General features: G+C 55.4%; 1 protein-coding gene and 1 pseudogene across 1 annotated transcript in view; one reads left to right on the plus strand and one right to left on the minus strand.

The window, feature by feature from the left end:
* Window positions 1-23,132, plus strand: part of LOC127474808 (uncharacterized) — a 1,366,245-nt pseudogene that overhangs the window by 341,404 nt on the left and 1,001,709 nt on the right.
* The window catches only part of LOC127474839 (zinc finger protein OZF-like), a 212,354-nt gene continuing 196,227 nt past the window's right edge, over window positions 7,006-23,132 (minus strand). Inside the window, exon 6 of the mRNA XM_051796146.1 lies at window positions 7,006-9,261. Within this exon, the coding sequence (XP_051652106.1) occupies window positions 8,418-9,261 (844 nt within the window). The 3' untranslated portion in view covers window positions 7,006-8,417. The remainder of the gene's footprint in view (window positions 9,262-23,132) is intronic.

A 23,132-nucleotide genomic window follows, 5' to 3' on the forward strand; every position in this document is an offset into this window, starting at 1 on the left:
TCTGGATTCTTTGGCTTTAGGTGCAGTTGTTGGGGCAGCCTGGGCACTTCTTGGGCAGGAAGAGATTCCTGTGGTGGCACCTTTTGTCTCTGAGGTGTTTGTTCCCTGTTTTCAAGTCCTTTATCGCATCAATCACAGACCAATGGGATTGCTCACAGGGCATGATGAAGGAACACAGCAGCAGTGTGGAAAGAGGAGGTAGAAAAATACATTCCTGTATCTAATTGCCTTCTTCAGTTAGAGAAATTGCTAATCTTGTGACATTATTTGTACTGGACCTTTCTAAGGATGTACTTTTGCCCACACCCTTTGCTCCAGATGTGCCAGCTACACCCAATGAAACCAGAGAGAATCTCAGCAAAGCCAAAAATCAGCTCTTATGGCACTTGGCACTCTATGGGGTTTGGCACTGGAGCTCAATCTCTCTGGGATGGCTGGTCCAGAACAGTTCATTTAATGAATGGTGCTGTTGCTGAACTTCCCTGGGCACATTGCAATTGGCTACTGAGGCTGAAAGGTTTCCTCGAAGGATTTTTATCTTTTGAAACTACAGGCTGAATTTTAGGGATAAACTCCAGTATTCTGAAAGTGGAAAGTTGATAAAACAGAAAATACTGTTTCTTCTACAACAGATTTGAAATAGTCCACTTGTAAAAATCACAAAGCTTGAAGTCTACTCAGCAGAGTTGATTCCTCATCTGCACTGATCATCAGCAACTGGCCTCTCTCCTATTTCAGGGTCTCATCTGTGTACACTGGATTAAGGCCTCCTAACTTCTTAAGAAAAGTATTGTTCTAAGCTCACAGTTCTGGCAAGGTTTCCTTAGCAGATGGGTTGAAAAGCAAAACTTTGTTGCCATGACTAACGAATGCAGAGCCCAAGGTTGTTTGTGGTGCTAGCTTTGCTCCACTCTCTAATAACTTCTGTCCAGATCAGTGCTGGCAACAAGAATTCCAGGTTAACGCTTGTTTCATTTTTCAGGTTTTGCATTTCAAGAATGGGGAGTTGTTATTGGAAACTCTGCCATGGCTGTCAGTAACAGCCTTGGAAAACAGTTTTTCTTATTTCTGAGGGAGAAGTTTCCAACCCAGCTTTGGAGTATGCAAATAGGTGAATGACTTGTTGTACAATTGGAAATAAAAATCAATACATTTGCTCTGATTAATGTCTTAAGTTATATTTGGCTAAAGAGTTCTGTTCTTGTTACCTTCTCTAAAAAATAGGACCCATAAGCAGAAAGGTGATCTCCTAAAGTGTTGCAACCTTTTAAGTCCACTTGTTGCCACACAACAATAGCATGCCAATATCACATCCAAAGATACAGAATCTTACAGAGATACACACAAATATAGACCTATACATATCTATGTATGTATATCTATCTACCTATACATATCTATACATATCTATAAAAATACACACAAGAAAGTTTGGGGGTCCTGATGAGAGTTCTACACGGGTAATGAACAGAGGACTGGTTTGATGTGTCATACAACTGTGGGGACCGAGAATGTATGTTCTGAGCTTTGATTTACTGTCCTGGTTTGTAACTGCCTGCCTTCCCTTTGGGGGGAACACAGGCCTCTATTTTGCACGGTCTGTTTTGTTTTACTTGGCAGTGTAGACTAGGGGCAGAAGAGTTTTTGGAGCCAAACAGCTCGATCCAGATTCAGTTCCTTTAGTGGTGCCTAAAACTCAGGAGCTGGACTTCACGGTGCCGGTGGGACCCTCCCAACTCAGCACGTTCCATGATTCCATCAAGTCCAACTGTCAGCCCAGCACTGCCCCAGCAACCCCCAAACCACTAAAGCGTGTCAGCCATGGCCAGATGCAGGCGCCTCTGAAACACCTGCCGGGGTGCTGGCTCCGCCTGGGCAACCCATTGCAGTGCCCGAGCCCCCCCCGAAAAACACAGCGAGAAACCTTTGTCCAGGAGCTGACCTGAAGCTCCCCTGCCTCAGCCTCGGGCCACGTCCCCCGCTCCTCCCAGCGCAGGCTCCTTTCCAGCAGCCCCCTCGGCAGAAGGCGGCTCAGGGCTCCCCTCTGCCCCCCCGGCCGGCTCCGCTCCGGCCCCGCTCCCGCCACGGCCCCGCTCGGCTCTGCACGGGGAAGGAACGCGCCCAGCCCCGGCCCGACACCCCCGGGGGCCGCGCACCGGGGCTCCCTCCCCGGGGGTCACTTGCCAGGGGTTGTTCACCGCGGGTCATTCACCGGGGGTCCCTCCCCAGGGGTCACTTACCGGGGCTTCTTCCCCGCGAGTCGCTCACCGGGGGTCACTTACTGGGGGTCGCTCACCGGGGGTCGCTCACCGGGGGTCGCTCACCGGGGGCCGCGCACGGGGGGTCCCTCCCCCGGGGCCGCGCACCGGGGGCCACTCGCCGGGGGTCTCGGGGCCGCTGCCCGGGGTCTCTGCCCGGGGGCCGCTCAGCGGCAGCGCTCCCGCTCCCGGCCCCGCCCCGCCCGCTCCCACCCAAACCCCACCAACCGCCCCTCTCGGCCCCGCCCCCGCCCCGCCCAAGCCCCGCCTCGCCCCGCCCACTCCGCCGCCTCCTATTGGCTGCGCACGTTCGGCCCTGGAGCGAGGAGCGCGCGGGGAGCGTTGCCTGGAAACCGGCCAGGGAATCCCGGGAATCCTCGAGGCGCCGGCGCTGCCCCCCCACTCCTGGAGCAGCGGCCGGGCCCGCCCGGGGAGCGGGCACTCAGCGCCCGGCTGCGGCCGCCAAAACGGGCAGGGAAGCAGGCGCGCGGGAGGCGGGCTTCGGGACCCGGGCAGCGAGGAGCCCTTAACTTATATTTGGCTAAAGAGTTCTTTTCTTGTTACCTTCTTTAAAAAACAGAACCCACAAGCAGAAAGGCGATCTCCTAAAGTGTTGCAACCTTTTAAGTCCACTTATTGCCACACAACAATAGCATGCCAATATCACATCCAAAGATACAGAATCTTACAGAGATACACACAAATAGATACCTATACATATCTATGTATGTATATCTATCTACCTATACATATCTATACATATCTATACAAATACACACAAGAAAGTCTGGGGTTCCTGATGAGAGTTCTACACGGGTAATGAACAGAGGACTGGTTTGATGTGTCACACAACTGTGGGGACCATGAATGTATGTTCTGAGCTTTGATTTACTGACCTGGTTTGTAACTGCCTGCCTTCCCTCTGGGGGGAACACAGGTCTCTATTTTGCACGGTCTGTTTTGTTTCACTTGGCAGTGCAGACTAGGGGCAGAAGAGTTTTTGGAGCCAAACAGCTCGATCCAGATTCAGTTCCTTTAGTGGTGCCTAAAACTCAGGAGCTGGACTCCACGGTGCCGGTGGGACCCTCCCAACTCAGCACGTTCCATGATTCCATCAAGTCCATCTGTCAGCCCAGCACTGCCCCAGCAACCCCCAAACCACTAAAGCGTGTCAGCCATGGCCAGATGCAGGTGCCTCTGAAACACCTGCCGGGGTGCTGGCTCCGCCTGGGCAACCCATTGCAGTGCCCGAGCCCCCCCGAAAAACACAGCGAGAAACCTTTGTCCAGGAGTTGACCTGAAGCTCCCCTGCCTCAGCCTCGGGCCACGTCCCCCGCTCCTCCCAGCGCAGGCTCCTTTCCAGCAGCCCCCTCGGCAGAAGGCGGCTCAGGGCTCCCCTCTGCCCCCCCGGCCGGCTCCGCTCCGGCCCCGCTCCCGCCACGGCCCCGCTCGGCTCTGCACGGGGAAGGAACGCGCCCAGCCCCGGCCCGACACCCCCGGGGGCCGCGCACCGGGGGTCACTTCCCGGGGGTCACTTGCCAGGGGTCTCTCCCTCGGAGCCGCTCACCGGGGGTCCCTCCGCAGGGGTCACTTACCGGGGCTTCTCCTCCGCGGGTCGCTCACCGGGTGTCACTTACTGGGCGTCGCTCACCGGGGGTCGCTCACCAGCGGCCACTCGCCGGGGGCCGCGCACGGGGGGTCCCTCCCCCGGGGCCGCGCACCGGGGACCACTCGCCGGGGCTCTCTCGCCCGGGGACCACTCGCCGGGGGTCTTGGGGCCGCTGCCCGGGGTCTCTGCCCGGGGGCCGCTCAGCGGCAGCGCTCCCGCTCCCGGCCCCGCCCCGCCCGCTCCCACCCAAACCCCACCAACCGCCCCTCTCGGCCCCGCCCCCGCCCCGCCCAAGCCCCGCCTCGCCCCGCCCACTCCGCCGCCTCCCATTGGCTGCGCACGTTCGGCCCTGGAGCGAGGAGCGCGCGGGGAGCGTTGCCTGGAAACCGGCCAGGGAATCCCGGGAATCCTCGAGGCGCCGGCGCTGCCCCCCCACTCCTGGAGCAGCGGCCGGGCCCGCCCGGGGAGCGGGCACTCAGCGCCCGGCTGCGGCCGCCAAAACGGGCAGGGAAGCAGGCGCGCGGGAGGCGGGCTCCGGGCCCCGGGCAGCAAGGAGCCCTTAACTGATATTTGGCTAAAGAGTTCTTTTCTTGTAACCTTCTTTAAAAAACAGAACCCACAAGCAGAAAGGTGATCTCCTAAAGTCTTGTAACCTTTTAAGTCCACTTGTTGCCACACAACAATAGCATGCCAATATCACATCCAAAGATACAGAAACTTATAGGGATACACACAAATAGATATCTATACATAGGTATGTGTATATATACATATCTATACAAATACACACAAGAAAGTTTGGGGTTCCTGATGACAGTTCTACATGGGTAACAGCAGACTGGTTTGATGTGTCATACAACTGTGGGGACCATGAATGTAAGCTCTGAGCTTTGCTTTATTCTCCCGGTTTGTAACTGCCTGCCTTCCCTTTAGGGGGAACACAGGCCTCTGCTTTGCACGCTCTGTTTTATTTCACTTGGCAGTGTAGACTAGGGGCAGAAGAGTTTTTGGAGCCAAACAGCTCGATCCTGATTCAGTTCCTTTAGTGGTGCCTAAAACTCAGGAGCTGGACTCCACGGTGCCGGTGGGACCCACCCAACTCAGCACGTTCCATGATTCCATCAAGTCCATCTGTCAGCCCAGCACTGCCCCAGCAACCCCCAAACCACTAAAGCGTGTCAGCCATGGCCAGATGCAGGCGCCCCTGAAACACCTGCCGGGGTGCTGGCTCCGCCTGGGCAACCCATTGCAGTGCCCGAGCCCCCCGAAAAACACAGCGAGAAACCTTTGTCCAGGAGTTGACCTGAAGCTCCCCTGCCTCAGCCTCGGGCCACGTCCCCCGCTCCTCCCAGCGCAGGCTCCTTTCCAGCAGCCCCCTCGGCAGAAGGCGGCTCAGGGCTCCCCTCTGCCCCCCCGGCCGGCTCCGCTCCGGCCCCGCTCCCGCCACGGCCCCGCTCGGCTCTGCACGGGGAAGGAACGCGCCCAGCCCCGGCCCGACACCCCCGGGGGCCGCGCACCGGGGGACTGTCCCCGGGGCTCACTGCCCGGGGGTCCCTCCTCGGGGGTGACTTACCGGGGCTCCCTCCCCGGGGGTCACTTGCAAGGGGTTGTTCACCGCGGGTCATTCACCGGGGGTCCCTCCGCAGGGGTCACTTACCGGGGCTTCTTCCCCGCGAGTCGCTCACCGGGTGTCACTTACTGGGGGTCGCTCACCGGGGGTCGCTCACCGGGGGCCGCGCACGGGGGGTCCCTCCCCCGGGGCCGCGCACCGGGGACCACTCGCCGGGGGTCTTGGGGCCGCTGCCCGGGGTCTCTGCCCGGGGGCCGCTCAGCGGCAGCGTTCCCGCTCCCGGCCCCGCCCCGCCCGCTCCCACCCAAACCCCACCAACCGCCCCTCTCGGCCCCGCCCCCGCCCCGCCCAAGCCCCGCCTCGCCCCGCCCACTCCGCCGCCTCCCATTGGCTGCGCACGTTCGGCCCTGGAGCGAGGAGCGCGCGGGGAGCGTTGCCTGGAAACCGGCCAGGGAATCCCGGGAATCCTCGAGGCGCCGGCGCTGCCCCCCCACTCCTGGAGCAGCGGCCGGGCCCGCCCGGGGAGCGGGCACTCAGCGCCCGGCTGCGGCCGCCAAAACGGGCAGGGAAGCAGGCGCGCGGGAGGCGGGCTCCGGGCCCGGGCAGCGAGGAGCCCTGAAAAGAACAACAGTGTTGGAAGAGAGGGAACTCATCGCACCGTCACAGAACAGGCTGAGGTGGAAGGGACCCACGAGGAGCGTCGAGTCCAAGCCTTTGCCCGGCACAGCACCGACCCCAAGAGTCACACCGTGTGCCTGAACTCTGCCAGATCACAGTCCAGCATCAGCTTCATGTGCAGTGCGGCCCCACGTGTGTGTTTGCTCCCTGTGTCTAGTGGGAGAGATGACACTCCCTTAGAGTGGAATAAAGATTATCCTAGACTGGAACTGGCAGCTGTGATAAACTGTATCCCGAGAGCATTTAACTGGTAGCAGTTTTCCCTGGGCTCTAGCTTGCTATTTATTATAGTTATTTGCAGACAGGAAAGGGGAGAGAATTAAAAAATCTCTTTCTCCTTGCCCCCTCCACAACAAGTTGGAGGACATGTGGCTGTTGAAACATAGCTTAACAAACAGTCCAGCCTTGAGAGAGTGGGGAGAGCACAGGGGGCTCAGTTTAACCGTTTGTCTGGTTTTCTTCCTTTCGAAGGAGGATTTATTTTTCTTAGGAGGGAAATTGCCAGAAATAGACAGCAAAATCAGACTGCAGTTCAGAGATCACACTCTCATCTCCGTGGAACCAGATCAAGAGAATGCTGTGGGTACAGTGAAGCCACCCCTGTACATTTGGGGTGGGCTGGGGAGTGCATGTGAGGCATGTGAGTTGTTGCTCTCCTGTGCAAAAGGTCTATGAGGGTCATGCAGTTACACTGAGCTGGATCCTGCATCCCATTAGGGTTTGTTAGGATACTGTGGGGTTGTTTGTTGAGTGATATGGCACATTCCAACCTTATGTAGCAGTTCGTTTGGATACATGTCCAGAATAAAGCCAAGTGCTAGAAATACTCAAACACACAAAATATCTTTTATTACAGTGAGAATAATAATAATAAACTTAGCAAGAGGAATTAAAAACTAAAAAAAAAAAGGATACAAAGTAACTATCTTATCGGGTGGCATTAAAACAAATACTACGAACAGCCTTTAATACAGTATTAACTAGTGAAAAGGGATACCAAAAAAGGATCATAACACAATATTATGGATAACACGATATTGGTTAGTAAAAAGGGAAACTAAAGGAAAAATAGTATAAACATAAAAGGGGAATTAAAGGAACACTAAAAGGATATTAAAAAGTTTGTTCTCTCAGTTGCTTCCTGTCAATAAACTGTGCTTACCCACACAGACAGGCCAGGGCTGCCAGGATCTGCAGCAGCTGGTCGGTGCCCGCGCTTAGCGGGCGTCCCCACGGAGCAACACAGTCTCCATGGCAGGATGAGGATCGCTCACCCCAGCAGTCCTGACACCCCATTTTATCAGCTCTACATTGCACCACGTAGGGCCAGTACCCAGTATAAGGTGATGCCTGAGTGGCAGCCAAACCCCGCCTGTTCATCACCTGATAGCAACAGTCTGTGCATGCCCTGCTGTAGGGCAAGGGGCCAGCGACCCCTGCCCACAGAATCTTCCTCCCATCATCATCTTTCTCACCCCTATGGATGACCTCTCCCACTGTGTTTCAAGGGTAGATGTATCTATCTTGCAATATGTAGCAAAACCAAGGAAGAACTCAGCTCTGATAATAGGGGATATCAGGCTGACTTGCTAATAAGCACAATGGACCTTACAATTAGCTTGTGCCATGAAGTTCCATTGTACCATACTCTGGCTGGTTTCACATCCTAATATGATTCCGTTCTCACGCCTCTATGCTCCATTGATCATCTAATTCAAAAGTACCCCCGTTAAAATTGGCATTAAAAATCATTCAAAATTTTAATTCATCTTCAAACACCGAAATAGATTTGAAATGAGGTTAATGAGAATAGTGGGGGGAAAAAAAACACCCGAGCCCAAAACCAAAACAACCCCAAAAACTGTTCATTTTTCCATTGTATTTTAAACAAGGAAGGTTTGTAGAGCAGCAGAAAACAGGACACGTGGGCAGGTGTGAAAGTCAACCTGGGGCTTGTTGCACTGGTTCCAGTGCTCTTTGCTTCAGTGTAACTGGTCATTTTGAGATGAGACTGGGGAAACTGGGCTGCCAGGGCAGAGACCACTGGCTGGCCCCACTGGTTTTTGCTGGGCAGTGGGTAATTTCTGCCTCACTTGTCAGAATCAGCCCACAGTTATCAGGGAATGGGGTAGTGGTGAATTTGGCTTTCAGACTAAACTGAGGTTAAACTTACACATATTCAAAAGAATAAATTGATGTTGGAGTGCAGATACTCAATCCCAAAGACCTTTTGAAACCTTTTCTGCGTGTCAGTCCTACGGCCGAAGCTCTTCCCGCAGTCGGGGCACTCACAGGGCTTCCCTTACTGGTGGGTCCGTTGGTGTGTGGTCAAGGTAGAGCTCTGAGTGAAGCTCTTCCCACATTCCAAGCATTTGTAGGGCCTCTCCCCGGTGTGGAGGCGTTGGTGACTGATTAGGGTAGAGCTGTGGGCGAAGCTCTTCCCACATTCCCCACACTTGTAGGGCCTCTCTCCTGTGTGGATGCGCCGATGGCTGATGAGGGTGGAGTTCCGGTTGAAGCCCTTCCCGCAGTCGGTGCAGCGGAAGGGCCTCTCATCCGTGTGCGTCCGCTGGTGCAGGAGGAGATGCCCGCTGGTCTGAAACCTCTTCCCACATTCCAGGCACTTGTAGGACCGTTCCCCAGTGTGGATGCGCTGGTGGGTGTGGAGGTGGGAGCTCTGGTTGAAGGTTTTCCCACATTCCCCACATGTGTAGGGCCGTTCCCCTGTGTGGATGTGCTGGTGTTTGCGGAGGCTGGAGTTGTCACTGAAGCTCTTCCCACATTCTGAACACTTGTAGGGCTGCTCCCCAGTGTGGATGCGCTGGTGGGTGAGGAGGTTGGACCTTTCACTGAAGCTCTTCCCACATTCCCCACACGTGTGGGGACGTTCCCCAGTGTGGATGTGCTTGTGCCGGATCAGGTGGAAGCTCTTCCTGAAGCTCTTCCCACATTCCCCACACCTGTATGGTTGTTCCCCAGTGTGGATGCGCTGGTGGCTGAGGAGGCTGGAGCTGTCCCTGAAGCTCTTCCCACATTCCCCACACGTGTAGGGCCGTTCCCCAGTGTGGATGTGCTGGTGCCGGATCAGGTGGGCGCTCTTCCTGAAGCTCTTCCCACATTCCAAGCATCTAAAGGGCTTCTCCCTGCTGGGAGGCTGCTCAGGGACCACCAGCACAGAGCTCCCCCTCAAGCTCCGGCCGCCTTCCCGGCACAGGCTGGCTCTTTCCTCCTCAGAGCACCCTGGGCTGGCTTTGGAGCCCCTCCTGCGGGGGGATCTCCGGCCCTTTTCCTCCCCGCTGCCTTCCTGCGCCGGGGAGCCCTTCAAAACGGCCTCTCCCACCAGGGTCTCACGGGGGGATTTGTCCTCCGGGCTCTCCCTCCTCAGCTCGGGGCCTGGGGCAGGAAGCAAGAAGGACAGGCAGGGGATTTGCCTCCGGCCCACAGGGAAGGCCAAGGACATCCCCCCAACTCCGGCCCCGGCAGGACGGCGGCGCCAGCGGGGTTGTCCTGCAGCCGGGGCCATGCTGGGCTGACAGAGCCAGCACAACACCCGCCCAAAGGGACACTGACTTCCTCCTCACCTGCCTGGGGGGCCCAAGGCATCTTCCTCTTCCTCGCAGCCTCCTCCTCCATCCGCCCAAGCTTTGGGAAGGACAAATCCTGATGGGGGGAAAACAAGGGCTGAGCACGTTGGCTTGGGGGTTCCTCCTGCCCAAGTGCATCTCTAGAACTCACTGGGCATCCCATCTCCAAAAAAATCTCCCAAACACCAAGATTCAGCTCAGAAAAAGCCAAACCACCAGGATTCAGGCAAACAACCTCTCAGAAATAGCAAGATGAAGCCCCCCCCCCCCCCCCGACTGCAAAAAGTTGAGATTCAGGAAAAAAATACTCAAGAATATGAAAATCCTGCCTAAAAAAGTGCTCCCAAGCCTTCCCCCATTGTGGTCTGGCCCCTCTGTGGTTCAGAGGGTCTCCCCTGTCTGGGATGCTGGGGGTCCCACTTTGGGATGCTGGGACTGTTGGGGGTCCCAAGGGTCCGTTCTCCTCTGACTCTCACCTTCAGGGTGCCACGTTCCCAGACACTCCCCCTCTCCAGGTTCCCCACTCTGTTGTCCCAGGGATCCCAGGGGTCCAGGCTTCCCCTTCTCTGCCCCCCTCCCCCATTTCTGGACTTTGCCTTTCCAAGGATACCAGGGATCCCCACTGTCTTACTGTGCTGCTCTGAACCAGCAGAGCAGCTGGAGAACAGATGGTGGTAAAGTATAGTCAGTGCCAACTGCTTTAAGGTTCTTTGGCCCAAAGAAATGTGTGTGCCCTGAGAATAGGGCTGACACGTGGAAGGCTGCTCCAGGGGTCTGCAAGAGGCCTCGTGCTCTGCTCGGCCCCAGCACTGGCTGGTCCCAACACCCCCGGCTGCCCCCGGCCAGCTCTGCTGCCACAGGCTGTGCCCTCACCGTGGCCCTGCAATGGCCCTGCCTGTCCCTCCCCCGTGGCCCTGCCTGTGGCCCTGTCCCTTGGCTCTCTCTCTGCCAGCTCAGTGTGGGGCACACGGGCTGGGGGTCCCTCCCAAGCCCCCCGGGCAGCCGGCGTTGGCTGGGGGGATGTGAGGGCTGGGCCTGCTCAGCACAGCCCCGGCCTCGTGCCCAGCGCCTCTTTCCTGACCCACACAAGAGCTTCCCGGCCCCCCAGGGCTCCCCTGCTGCTGCCTCTGCTCCTGGCCCTGCCTTTGCTGCTCCCTTGGCTGGGGCAGCGGCTGCAGGGGGGGATGGCAGCAGCTTCAGCTCCACGGCACTTCCTGGGGGGAGCTCAGCCCGGGGGCACGGGCAGGGACCTGATGGGGATGGACAGGGGCCCAGCAGGGACAGCCAGGGCCTGCAGGGGAAGGCACAGGCACAACCTGGACCCCCACACTGCCACTGCTGTCTCTGCTCCTCCTTGCAGGCTCCGTGGCCAGGCACAGTTTGTGTTCCTGGGTGCCCACCATCTCAGCACTTGGAGACGCTCAAATCAGCGCCCGCAGCTCTGCAGCAAAGCCCCAGCTCACCTGGCACACAGGGGATGGACACAGCACCTGCTCGGGGCTCTCACGGCTTCTTGTCTTCCCCACCACGGGGCTCTCCTTGCTCAGCAGCACCTCTGCCTTGCACTTATTCTCAGCCTCACCTCAGGGACAGCTCTGGGCTCACCTCCGCGCCACTTCTCAGCCTCACCTCAGGGCCTGGGCTCAAGGACAGGAACCTGCAGGGAGGGGACATCAGGTGCAAGCTCAGGGCTGCCTGCTTGCACTGGCCTCTGGGCTTCTTTCTCCTTCTACAACCAGCCCACAACTCAGCCTGCTTTTCTAACACCACACATTTACAGACTAACCTTGGAGATAGATATGGACAGACATCTCTATCACCCTGGGGATGGAGCCTCAAGCATGTGCTGCCACAGGAATGGCAATCAGAGAATCACAGAATCAGCCACGTTGGAAAAGACCTCCGAGATCATCAAGTCCAACCCCTGATCCAACCCCGTTGTGCTTCCCAGACCATGGCACTGATGCCACATCCACTCTCACCTTCAACACCTCCAGGGACGCTGACTCCACCCCCTCCCTGCCCAGCCCATTCCAAGGCCTGATTACTCTCTCAGCAAAAAATTGCTTCCCAATATCCAACCTAAACCTCCCCTGGCACAGCTCCAGACCCAGCCCTCTTGTCCTACTGCTGCTTCCTGGCAGAACAGCCCCACTCCCACCTGGCTCCAACCTCCTGGCAGGGACTTGCAGACAGTCAGGAGGTCTCCCCTGAGCCTCCTCTTCTCCAGCCTCAACACCCCCAGCTCCCTCAGCCTCTCCTCACACCACTTGTTCTCCAGAGCCCTCCTGCCTTCCAGCACATCAACACACCCCCAGCTTGGTGTCACCTGCACATTTGCTGATGAAATGCCTGGTTCTGCAAGATCTGGAAATACTCAAGGGGCAGCAGGACCAACTCAGGGGCCTGGGGGGATTGGGGGTACAAACCAGTACAGACCAGTGCAGACCAGCACAGACCAGCACAGACCAGTACCTCCTCACTGCTCCCGGGATCTCTCCTGGAGCTGGGCCACCTTGTCCTGAGACATCTGAGCACACCCCCCCCAGTGCCCTCCCAGTACAGCCCAGTGCCCCCAGTACAGCCCACTGTGTTCCTGTCCCAGGGTGTGGGTGATCCTTCTCTGGGGGTGTTGGAAGGGATTTGAGGGGGGGCTGTGGGAGATTTGGGGGGATCTGGGGAGTTTGGGTGGGGATTTGGGGGTCTTGGAGGCATTGGGGGGGTCAAAGGGATCTGTGTGTGGAGGGGATTAAAAGGAAAATGGGGGTTAGGGAACATTTGGGAGGGGTTAATAGAGCCTGGGGTGGGAGAGGAGGGGCTGCACCACAAGCAGGTGAACCCTGAGATCCCCCTTGGTGTCCCCAAGACCCTCTTGGTGTCCCTAATTCCCCTCTTGACACCCCAAGATAACCCTGGTGTCTCCAGCATCCCCAGAGCCTCTCCATGGCCATTATTCCCTCCTTGACACCCCCAATTCCACTCTCCACAAACCCCTCCCCACTGTCCCCAAACCCCATCCCTGATGTCCCCAACCCTCCATCTCACCCCAGGAGCCCCCCCATTGGACACTATGACCCCAAAACCGCCCCCCCACGCTCACAGAAAGGTCAAGGGCATCTGGGGACACACTGGGGACAGCTGAGGGGATTTGGGGGGCACTAGGTGATTACTGGGGGATACTGGGACACACTGGGGAACCAGGGGGCACTGGGAGGGACTGGAAGGTTACTGAGGGATGCTGGGAGGGCACTGGGAGGGACTGGGGAGGTACTGGGGGATTACCAGGACACAAGGGGAGACACAGACAGGTTACTGGGCAATACTGGGGGATCACTGGGCCATACTGGGTGGCAGTGGGAGGTCACTGGGACACACTGGCTGGTCACTGAGGGGGTTACTGGGCCATACTGAGGGTCACTGGGAGGTCAATGGGCAATACTGGGGGCACTGGGATCCCCAGATGTGGTACATCTCCCCCCTGCATTTTGGGGGGCACCCACAGGACCCCTCCCCTGAAGGCTGGGAGATCCCCTGAACCCCACTGCTGGGCTTTAGGGGACCCTCCAGCCCCCCTCCCTGTGGGGGCTCTGTCTGCTGAGTTTTGGGGGTCTCTGCGGTTCGGGGGGGGAATTGGGATCCCCTTTCCCTGGGGTTGGTTTGCCGACACAGAGACCCCATAAAATCCTCTCAAAACCCCTGAAATCCCCTCAGAAATCCACCTCTGGACCCATCAAAACCTCCTTAAAGACCCCACAAATCCCCTCAGAGACCTCATCCCCCTCCAGGACCCCCTAAACCCTCTCAGTGACCTGCAAAACCCACTTGGGACCCCCCAGGCCCTTTCAGGGACCCCAAAAACCCCCTCAGGGACCCTCAAAACCGTCTGGGACTTCTGAAACCCTCCTAGAAACCCACAAAACTCCTTCAAAGTCACTTTTCCAAAGCCTCCCATGACCTCCCAATTCCCTCGGAGTCTCCAAAACTCCCTCAGGGATTCCCAAACCCCTTCAAGGACCTTCAACCACCTCCCTAAGTCCCCTCAGGAAACCAAATCCCCTCAGAGACCCTCAAAAACCTCCTCAGGGACCCCTAAAAGCCCCCAAGGGACCCCAAAACCACAGAACAGCAGAAAAGCTTTCTGTAAAGGGAGAGAGCAGAAAATCTGAGGAGGAAAAATTGAAGCAAAGCAATAAAATCATCCTGGCCCTTCCAGTTTTTCTTCACCTTTTTCTCACTTTTCCTTTTTTTAGGGTTCTTTTTTTCGTTGGGTGGTTTTGAATGTTTTTTCCGAGGGACTTTATCGGCAATCGAATCGAACATCCGGGTTCTTGGGAGGCCTCCGGGCCCCGCGGCCCCCGAGACGGTTCCAAGGCCCTGCGCTCTGACCCTCAGGAACCCCTGAACCTCCGCGCTAAACCCTCCCGAGCCCTCCAGCCTTTTCCCCCCCAGCCGCGCTCCCCGCAGCCCCCGAGGGGATCCCCAGACCCCGCTCTCCCGCACCCCCCGCCAGCTCTCACAGACAGAGGCAGGACCCGCCGCCATCACCGATTGCCGCTCTGCGCGCGCACCGCCTTTAGAGAACACCGCCGCAGCCAATCAGCGCGGGGCCACGCCCCCTAACGTCTGCCGTCACTCCTGCGCGCCGCGCGGGGCAGCACGGGAGTTGTAGTCCTTGCGGCGGATCAGAGCGGCCATTTGCACGTGAGCGGAGTGAGGATAATACTTTTTTGGTTTTATTGTTTTTCTGTCTTTTCTTTTCCTTCTGTTTTCTCTTTCTTTTTCCTTTTCTTTTTTCTTTCTGCTTCCTTTTTTCCTCTTTTTTCTTTTTTCGTTCTCGTTTTCTTTTTTCTCTTTTTTCTTGTTTCTTTCTTTTTTATTATTTGTCCCATTTTTTCCTGTTTTTCTGTCTTTTTTTTCTCTTTTTTCTCCTTTTTCTCTTTTTCCTCCCTTTTTTTCTTCGTATGGCCTTTTTGTCTTTTTTTTTCTTTTTCCTTTTTTTTTTACATTGTTTTCTATCAATGGTATTTTCAAGGAAGATTTAAACACAGATCAAAACAATCTCCAGGTACAAATCTCATGACAACCGATAATCTGCCATTGTTCCAGGTCCAAGAGGATTCCCAAGATCACAAACACTGAGATGTGAAGGGTACCCACACAAAAAACAGCTTTTCCTGCTTTTTTCCACAGGTAAAGCAAGTGTGGAAGGGGCACTTGGCCCCAGGCAAGATGCTTTTACAGACACTTTAGGCAGCCCAGAGTGGATCTGGCTGGCAAATGGGATTATGATTATGCTTTCAGGGACTATTTCCACAGTACATTGAGGGAAAACATTGAGGGCCATTTCTTCATCTGCTGAAGGGATGAGATAAGGGGGGAGGGCAGGTGCTGTGGCCCCAGAGCTTCTCTCTGCTTTGGGGACACTTCTGTGTTTTCCTCTGTCCATTGAATTCCCCAAAAAGAATCAAAAAGCTACAGGAACTCCAGTCTGGAGTGCTCAGGACATGTGGAAGCAGGGGAATTTTTCTTCCCAGCTGGGATTGAGAGTGCAATTTCACACTCCTTTGGAGAGCATTGACTGAGACATCCCATTTCTGCCCAGGGATCTTCCAGGGGGAACTCAATCCGGGCTCTGGGCAGGTCCCTGCAGGGGCATCAGCTTCCTCTGCACATTTGAGGGGATAAAGCTGCTCTAACCCTGCCCTCCAACTACTCCACAGCAATTTAGGACCTCTGAGGACAGTTCCCCACTGTTTCCAGCCCAGCAGAGACCTGAACACATCCTGTGGGCACTGTGTGACCACTCCTGGCATTAACACCCTGCTGGAATGAAGACACTGACTGTAAAGACACTTGTCTACCTGGAAACCTCAACTTTGTTTGCTACTATACAGCAATAACATTTTCTATTCATATTGCAGCTACAGACTTAACAAACAGAATTGCATATATTGTGCTTTAGAAATTAAAATGCATTCCAAAGTCAGGCAATGCTAAACAATGAAAGTCTTGAACCCTCCCCCCCAAACCAGCCCCACTTTCTGGTTTCAAAACCAGCCCACTTCCTCACTCTCTTCACAAAGGCAGAAACTCTCTCTCTCCACCTCTGAAACAAAAATTCCCTCCCCAAAAGTGATCAGAAAGAGTCTACTTGGGCACTACTGCAAATGGAAGTTGTCTAATAACCATTCCTTCTAACTCAGGAAGAGGAGGAGGAGAAGAAAGTCACAACAAATGTTTGGATTCCTTCCTCTTTGACATCTTCTCTTCCCTATCTGACACTCTGGGACGTGTGCAGGGGGGTCAGCATCTCTTCAAAGATGGTTCCTTTCACATCAGAGCCCCTCAAATTGGCTTCCTGGAGGTCACAACCTGATAGGTCACAATTGGGAAGGGGAAAAGAAAAAGAAGTGTCAATGGAATGCACCCAGAACTCTGTTCAAAGCTTTACTTGAAGTCCATTTACCTGAACTCCATTGTACTCTGAAGCTGGAGAGGTCAGCCTGAGAAAGAACTAGTGCCACCAAGGGCAACTGGGGTGGCCTAGACTGGTGACAAGAAGTCAGAAATTTCCCTCCAAGATCAGTGTTGTGGTGCAATATGTCACAAAGAAGGAGTCTGATGAGCCCAAGGCTTTGTGTGTGCAGGAAGAGCCAGGGAGGACGCAGAGATGTCAGTGCAGGAAGGTGCCAGCCAGGTGGGGCAGCCGGGGGGATGACGACAGCCTGCAGGGAAAGGGGCAGGGCATGGACACCGTAGGACAGCCTGGGCTGGAGAGGAGACAGGCATGGGGAGAAGCTGAAAGGCCCTGACAGAGCCACCTTCTGCAGGCCTTTGGCCAGGGCTGCTGTCTGTGCCCCTGAGGCCAGGAGGAGGGGAGTGGCCCTTGCAACCCTGGGGCCTCATGGCCTCCTTGTCCCTGCTCAGCAGCCTGGCAGGTGCCACCCCATGGTCCTGCCCTTGGCATTGCACATCCCACATCCCAGTGCCCCAGGAAGAGCCCTGAGGAATGAGGCAGGGACAGGATGTCCTTTCCCAGGGGCTGGGGGTCAGGGCTTGGCCCTTTGGATTAAGAAAGCAAGTCAAAGTTTATTCAACATCAGAGCCACCTTTCCCTTGCTTGTCCATCCTTGTCATCACTGCAGATTTCTGCTCTAACTGGAATATGGGGACACGTTCTCAGTTGTGTCCCTCAATGAGACTCATTAGCACTACCAGAAACTTTAGTGTTTTTTGAGAAGTTGTTAGAATTTACTCTCAGGGATTGAGTCTCATGTAAACAACCTCAACGTCCCCTGAGGGTCATGAAATGCCTGGGGCTGTTGCTGTGCTGCTGAGCTGGGCCAGGCTCCTGGCACACAGGGAGCTCCTGGCAAGCAAGAAGAGCTTCAAAGAGACAGCTCTGCTGGTGAGCAGCTCCTCTGCACAGCCCAGCAGGGCTGAGGGCACTGCCTGCAGCACCCAGGGCACAGGAGAGAAGGCAGAGAGATGAGAGGCAGCCTGGGCTGGGAGGTGACTGAGCTCTCACTACAGGAGAAACCTTCCCAGGATTTGAAGGAAGAATTCTCTGGCTGTAGGAAAGTTCAACTTCCCTTCCTGGAGGCATCTCCTAAAGCTGCCACATCCCACAGCTTTTGGATCTTTCAGCAGGACTCTCCCAGTTGCTGCAGTGCAGAGGAAGTGGCCATATGGCAGAGCAGGGCAGGAGCTGCAGGCAGCAAGGGCAGAGAGGAGAAGGGAGCAGGAGGTTCAAGGGATCCTGGGCTGGGAGGACAGGGCAGAGCTGCTCAGGGCAGGAACCTTGCCAGCCCTTTGCCACAGTCAGGCTGTGGCTGCAGAGCAGTGCAGGTGAGTTCCTGCAAGTGCCTCTGCCAGCTGCCAAATGGCAGCAGTGGCAGGAGCTGTCAGGATGGCTCTGCTGGATTTGCTGGGGTGCAGCAGGAGAAGCTGCTGCAGAGCAGGACTTGCTGCTGCCCCATCAGAGGCCCAGGGCCAGAAGGTTCCCTGTGCCAGGGCTGGCTGTGGGGTGGGAAGGTGGGGGAGCAGCCAGGGGTGCCCAGGGCTGTGGTGCAGAGCAGGGTCCTGCCCCCAGGGCTCTGTGTGCTGGGGCAGGGACTCTGCTGCCTGCCAGGGTCAGCTCTCAGCCCGGCCAAGGAGCTGCCACGGGGCTGGGGGAGAAGGGGTGGGTGGAAGGAGTGACCCCTCAGGGCAGGGCAGGGCTGGGCAGGGCCCTTCAGCTGCAGGCTCAGGGTTCCTCACAGCTTCAGCTCCACCTCCTCCATTTCCAGGGGCCCTTCTCAGGAAGCACATCCCCCCAGAACACCTCCCCCTTCCCAGCCACCTCAGGCTGTCTGGGATCTGCTCTGCAGCCCCTGCCCAGGCAGAGCTGCCCCTGGGCACTGGGCTGGGGATGGCTCTGGCAGCACTGGCAGGGAGCTGAGCTGGGCACAGGCAGGGGCTGCTGGCAGGAACAGCTCCTCACCCAGAGACAGGCAGGCAGGGAGAGGCAGCTGCTGCCACAAGGGCTGGGCAGGGGGATGTGGGCCCCTCCCTGCTGTCCCTGTGGCACAGACCCCTTCCCTGAGCAGCTCCTGCCTGGGCTCCTTTCCCAGCCTAAGCAGAGCCTGTGCCCTCAGGCCCACGGGGGCTGGGCTGTGCATTGCCCTGCAGCAGCCAGAGCCCAGGCAAGGACAAGGCCCTGATTTCCAGCTGTCTCTCTGTGTCCCTCCTCCCTTGGCAGCAGCACTGTGGCATTTCCCTGCCATCCCCTGCTGCCTGGGCTCTCCTTGTTCTCACCAGTGGGTTTTCTGAGCCAGTGTGAGGTTTGGGGGTGGCAGATTCCTGTGCAGACACAACCCCTTTGGGTGCTGCTGTGGGGATGTGTCTGTGGGAGCCAAGTGCCCAAGTGCCCTCCAGGCACCTTCAGGGTCTTCAGCTGTTTGCCTGGGTGTCCTGCAGGGCTGCAGGTGCCCTCCAGAAGGGCACAGCTCTGCCATAGGATCTCTGTGCTGCACAGGATCCCCATGGAGAAAACTCCTCAGTGCTAAATCCATGGAAATGCTCTGGGCAGCTGCAATGAGTGTTTTGTGTCTGAGTCTGGGAGGGCAGAGATGAAAAGGTGAGGAGTGTGTCAATCTGTTCTTTGGACATGGATTCCTGGATGTCTGTACAGTTTCTCTGTAGGGGAACAGTTGAGTGTGACGCTCCTCCAGCTCCAAGCTGCCAGCACAGCGCAGCTGAGCCCAGGACTGATGGGCAGAGCAGCTCTTCTCTCTGCACTGAGGGACCGTCCCTGGGCCCCTCAGAACCCACAGTGCAATAGAAATGTCAGGGATTTCAAACTTCCACAACCACTCCTAAGTGTGGCAGGTACAAGTGGGTGAACAAACACAAAGAATTCCCTCAGCTCAGTTCCTCATTTGGGCAAATTGCAAACAGCAAAGCTGAGAAGCTCTTGGATGTATCACAAATATATTTATTTAGAGATCACCCTGCATTCCAAGTTCCCTCTCCCAGCAGAGTAAGAAGAAGTCCTCGGTCCTTGGGAGCCCATCACAGAGTTGCTGGTTTCAATGGTCCCCTCAGCAAGCAAAAGCCAGAGCTCAGGGGAGGGAGCTGCAGCGAGGTCTGAGTGAGGAGAGAGAGCCTGAGAGTGGGGTGGCTGTGAGATTTTTTAATGTTTGGCTGCAGAAGCCTGGTCTAACTCAGCAGTGACTTTTTCTCCTCAACAGATCAAAATACCCTGGGAAAGGTGCAAATGTCCAACAGCAGCTCCCTCACCCAGTTCCTCCTCCTGGCATTCGCAGACAGGCGGGAGCTGCAGCTCCTGCACTTCTGGCTCTTCCTGGCCATCTCCCTGGCTGCCCTCCTGGCCAACGGCCTCATCCTCAGCGCCGTAGCCTGTGACCACCACCTGCACACCCCCATGGGCTTCTTCCTGCTCAACCTCTCCCTCACAGACCTGGGCTGCATCTGCACCACTGTCCCCAAAGCCATGCACAATTCCCTCTGGGGCACCACAACCATCTCCTACATGGGATGTGCTGTACAGCTCTTTTTCTTTCTGTTCTTTGTGTTAGCAGAGTATTTCCTCCTCACCATCATGTGCTACGACCGCTACGTTGCCATCTGCAAACCCCTGCACTACGGGACCCTCCTGGGCAGCAGAGCTTGTGCCCACATGGCAGCAGCTGCCTGGGCCACTGGCTTTCTCACTGCTCTGCTGCACACAGTCAGTACATTTTCCCTGCCCCTGTGCCAGGGCAATGCCCTGGGCCAGTTCTTCTGTGAAATCCCACACATCCTCAAGCTCTCCTGCTCACACTCAGACTACCTCAGAGAACTTGGGCTTCTTATGTTTAGTACCTGTTTAGGGTTTGGTTGTTTCATTTTCCTTGTGTTCTCCTATGTGCAGATCTTCAGGGCTGTGCTGAGGATCCCCTCTCAGCAGGGACAGCACAAAGCCTTTTCCACGTGCCTCCCTCACATGGCCGTGGTCTCCCTGTTTATCAGCACTGTCGTGTTTACTTACCTGAAGCCCCCCTCCATCTCCTCCCCATCCTTTGATCTGATGGTGTCAGTTCTGTACTCGGTGGTTCCTCCAGCACTGAACCCCCTCATCTACAGCCTCAGGAACCAGGAGCTCAAGGATGCCCTGAGGAAACTGATAACTGGGTGTTTTTCAGAAGCAACAAACTCTCCTTTTTCTGTTTGTTATGTACCTCATTAAAGGCCAATCCTGTTATGGACTTCATTAAAGGCCCAACATATCTGAGATGGTTTGAATGATAATAGACAATCCAGTTTGTGTGTACAAAGCTGAATACTTTATTTGACATAACTTTAGCTATATAGAGAGTTTTTGGAAAGCAGGGCAAGCATTCCATTGATGGCTGGGGTTAAAGGTCTAGGAAGATATTTTTCTTTAAACAGATAAACAGATATTTCTTTCCATTTCGGGTATATAAAAAGCTGTACATTACCTTGAAAAAAGGGCCTTCTTGCTACAGAATTTTCACTTGTAGTATTAAAAGTAAAGCTGCACTTAAATCACAAACACAATGCAGATGGGGGCAAACAGAGTGATAAAACAGATTTACCTCTGGAGTCTAGAAGTCAACTTAATTAAAAGATACTATAAGAATATCAGAGAGTAAATATAAACAGGCTTCCCTGTGTTTAAATCTCAAGGTTTCTGGCTAAGATAACTTCTTATGTGTGCTGTATCATTAAGAATTCCTACCACAACACATATCTTCTCTGTTTTTTGCTCCTGGTAGGGATGTTATTTTTGTGAGAATTTGTTCAAATCAAAAATCTTTATGTATAAATATGCATATAAAAATGTATATAAAAAACATTTTCAATTCAGTGTTTGCCTTTCTAGCCTGGCCCAGAGGCTGTACAAACTGGGAATTGACTCACTGTGTGCTTAAGCCAAATAAAGAACTCTGCAATGTCTTGTTTGCCTGACATCTTTCCTCTCTGACTTCTCTGCAGCTGCAGGGTTGGGGCCTCTGTGCAGAGCTGGGCCAGAAAAGAGTCCCAGCAGAGCAGCACTGCCAGGGAGCAGCAGCCCTTCTCCTGCCTGGCCTCCTCTCCCTTCCCTTCCACACTGTCCTGCAGAGCCCTGTGTTGTTGGAGGCCTCAGTGCTCTGGCAGTCGGTGCCAGTCCTGCTGCAGGACTGTCCAGGGACTGCAGGCAGGGACAGCCACGGGCACTGCTGGCACAGAGCTGACCTCTGCAGCAGCACTGCCATCCTGCAGGGGCATCTCCTCAGGCCAGGGCCTCAAAGCTTCCATCTGCTTTCCACTTTGCTCTCCAGGATGTGCCCAACACAACGCCCTGCAGAGGAAAACAGCAGTGACCAGCACAAGGGGGGGAGTGCTCAGGGTGGGGGCACCCAGCAGTGCCCTGGCACAGCCAGCGCCGCTCCCAGCACTGGCCTCTCACCCCAGGCCATTGGGCTTGTTCTTCCCTCCAAGGAGGGACAGCAAATGACCAGCTCAGGAGTCCATGTTTGCACTGCATGGACAAGACATGCCCCTGTGTCACGGCTTGGGGCTGGGGGGGTGGAAGGCTTAGACAAAGTTGATGGCAGAAGCCGTCTCGTTGAGCTACGAGGTGCAGAAAGGACCCCCTTGCTTTCTAAATTCCTTCTCAGAGAGGAGCCTGGCTGTGGCTGGATCCAATCTCAGGCTCAGATTTTGGTTTCAATTGAAGGAATTATAGAGGTGTGATTCAATCACTTTGTCCGACAGGTTTTAGTGATGGCAAATCAGAAATATTTCTATAAAATCGATCATTTATTATGACAAATGAACAGAAAATTGATCAGACAAATGAACAGACCTTAAAGAGAATTATTTACTGCACAGTATAAAAGCCAAAACCTCCTAGCAGTATAGTGTAAGATAGGACAGTGCAGTCTATCAAAGTCATTCTATTAAAGTAATTGCATCAAAACCAGCAAAAAGAAACAATCCTGAAGCAGAGAGTGAGGTAACTCACCCCATAACAACAGGGGGTAGTTCTCTCTCTTTCACTTAACCCCTGGGCAGTGACCATGAAGAGCTGTCCCTGCTTCATGGCAGAAGCTCCACACACTTCAAGGAAGTCTGTGGAAGAATCTGCCACATGAAAGTTGGACGGGGCTTTTAGAGTTATCGAGGGTTTGACTGCCAGACATATTTGCAGGCCAGGGAGCAGCTTATCTGTCAAATCCTGTTTCAGAAAGCAGGATGTGTGTTTGAAGTTTCATGAAGCATTTTGGGTTTAGTATAATTCAACATTAAAAACAGCACCTTGGCACCAGCAGTAACTCATCAGAGTGTGCATTGTTTGCATTCTCTGACCATTGTTTAGGTATTATCAGAGCAGAGCATCCTGCCAGAAATGGTCCCTTGATTCTATGAGGTTGCAAAAACTCTCAGGGTTCCTTTGGTTCCATGAGGTCCCTCAGTGTCACAACGGACCCCTGGTTCCATGAGGTTCTGGAGTGTCACAATGGCCATGATGATTTCATGAGTTTCCACTATCTCTCCAGGATTCCTTTGGTTCCATGAGGCCCTGCAGTGTCACAATGGCTCCTTGATTCCAGGATGTTCCAAAACATCCCAGGGTTCCCTTGGCTCCAAGAGGCTCCCCAGTGTCCCAGCGGCCCCTGGATTCCAGCAGGCCCTGCAGTGTCCCAATGGCCACTGGGTTCCAGGAGCCACAGCGGCTGCCGCCGGCGTCTGTGCCCGGAGCCGCCGCTCCCACGGGGCTGCCGCACTCACCGCCGGGGTTGCCGCTCGCGCAGCCGCCGCTCTGCCCCGGCTGCACCGGGACCCGGCACCGCCTCGGGCCTGCGCTGCCGCCTCAGCGGCCACAGGGACACAGCCATGGGGGACCTTTGCTCTGACACTGATGGGGCCTGGCTTTGTTCTGCTTG

The sequence above is a fragment of the Manacus candei genome, unplaced genomic scaffold, assembly GCF_025592945.1.
Source record: "Manacus candei isolate 608988 ecotype Guabito, Panama unplaced genomic scaffold, ASM2559294v1 h1tg000045l, whole genome shotgun sequence".
Classification (NCBI taxonomy): domain Eukaryota; kingdom Metazoa; phylum Chordata; class Aves; order Passeriformes; family Pipridae; genus Manacus; species Manacus candei.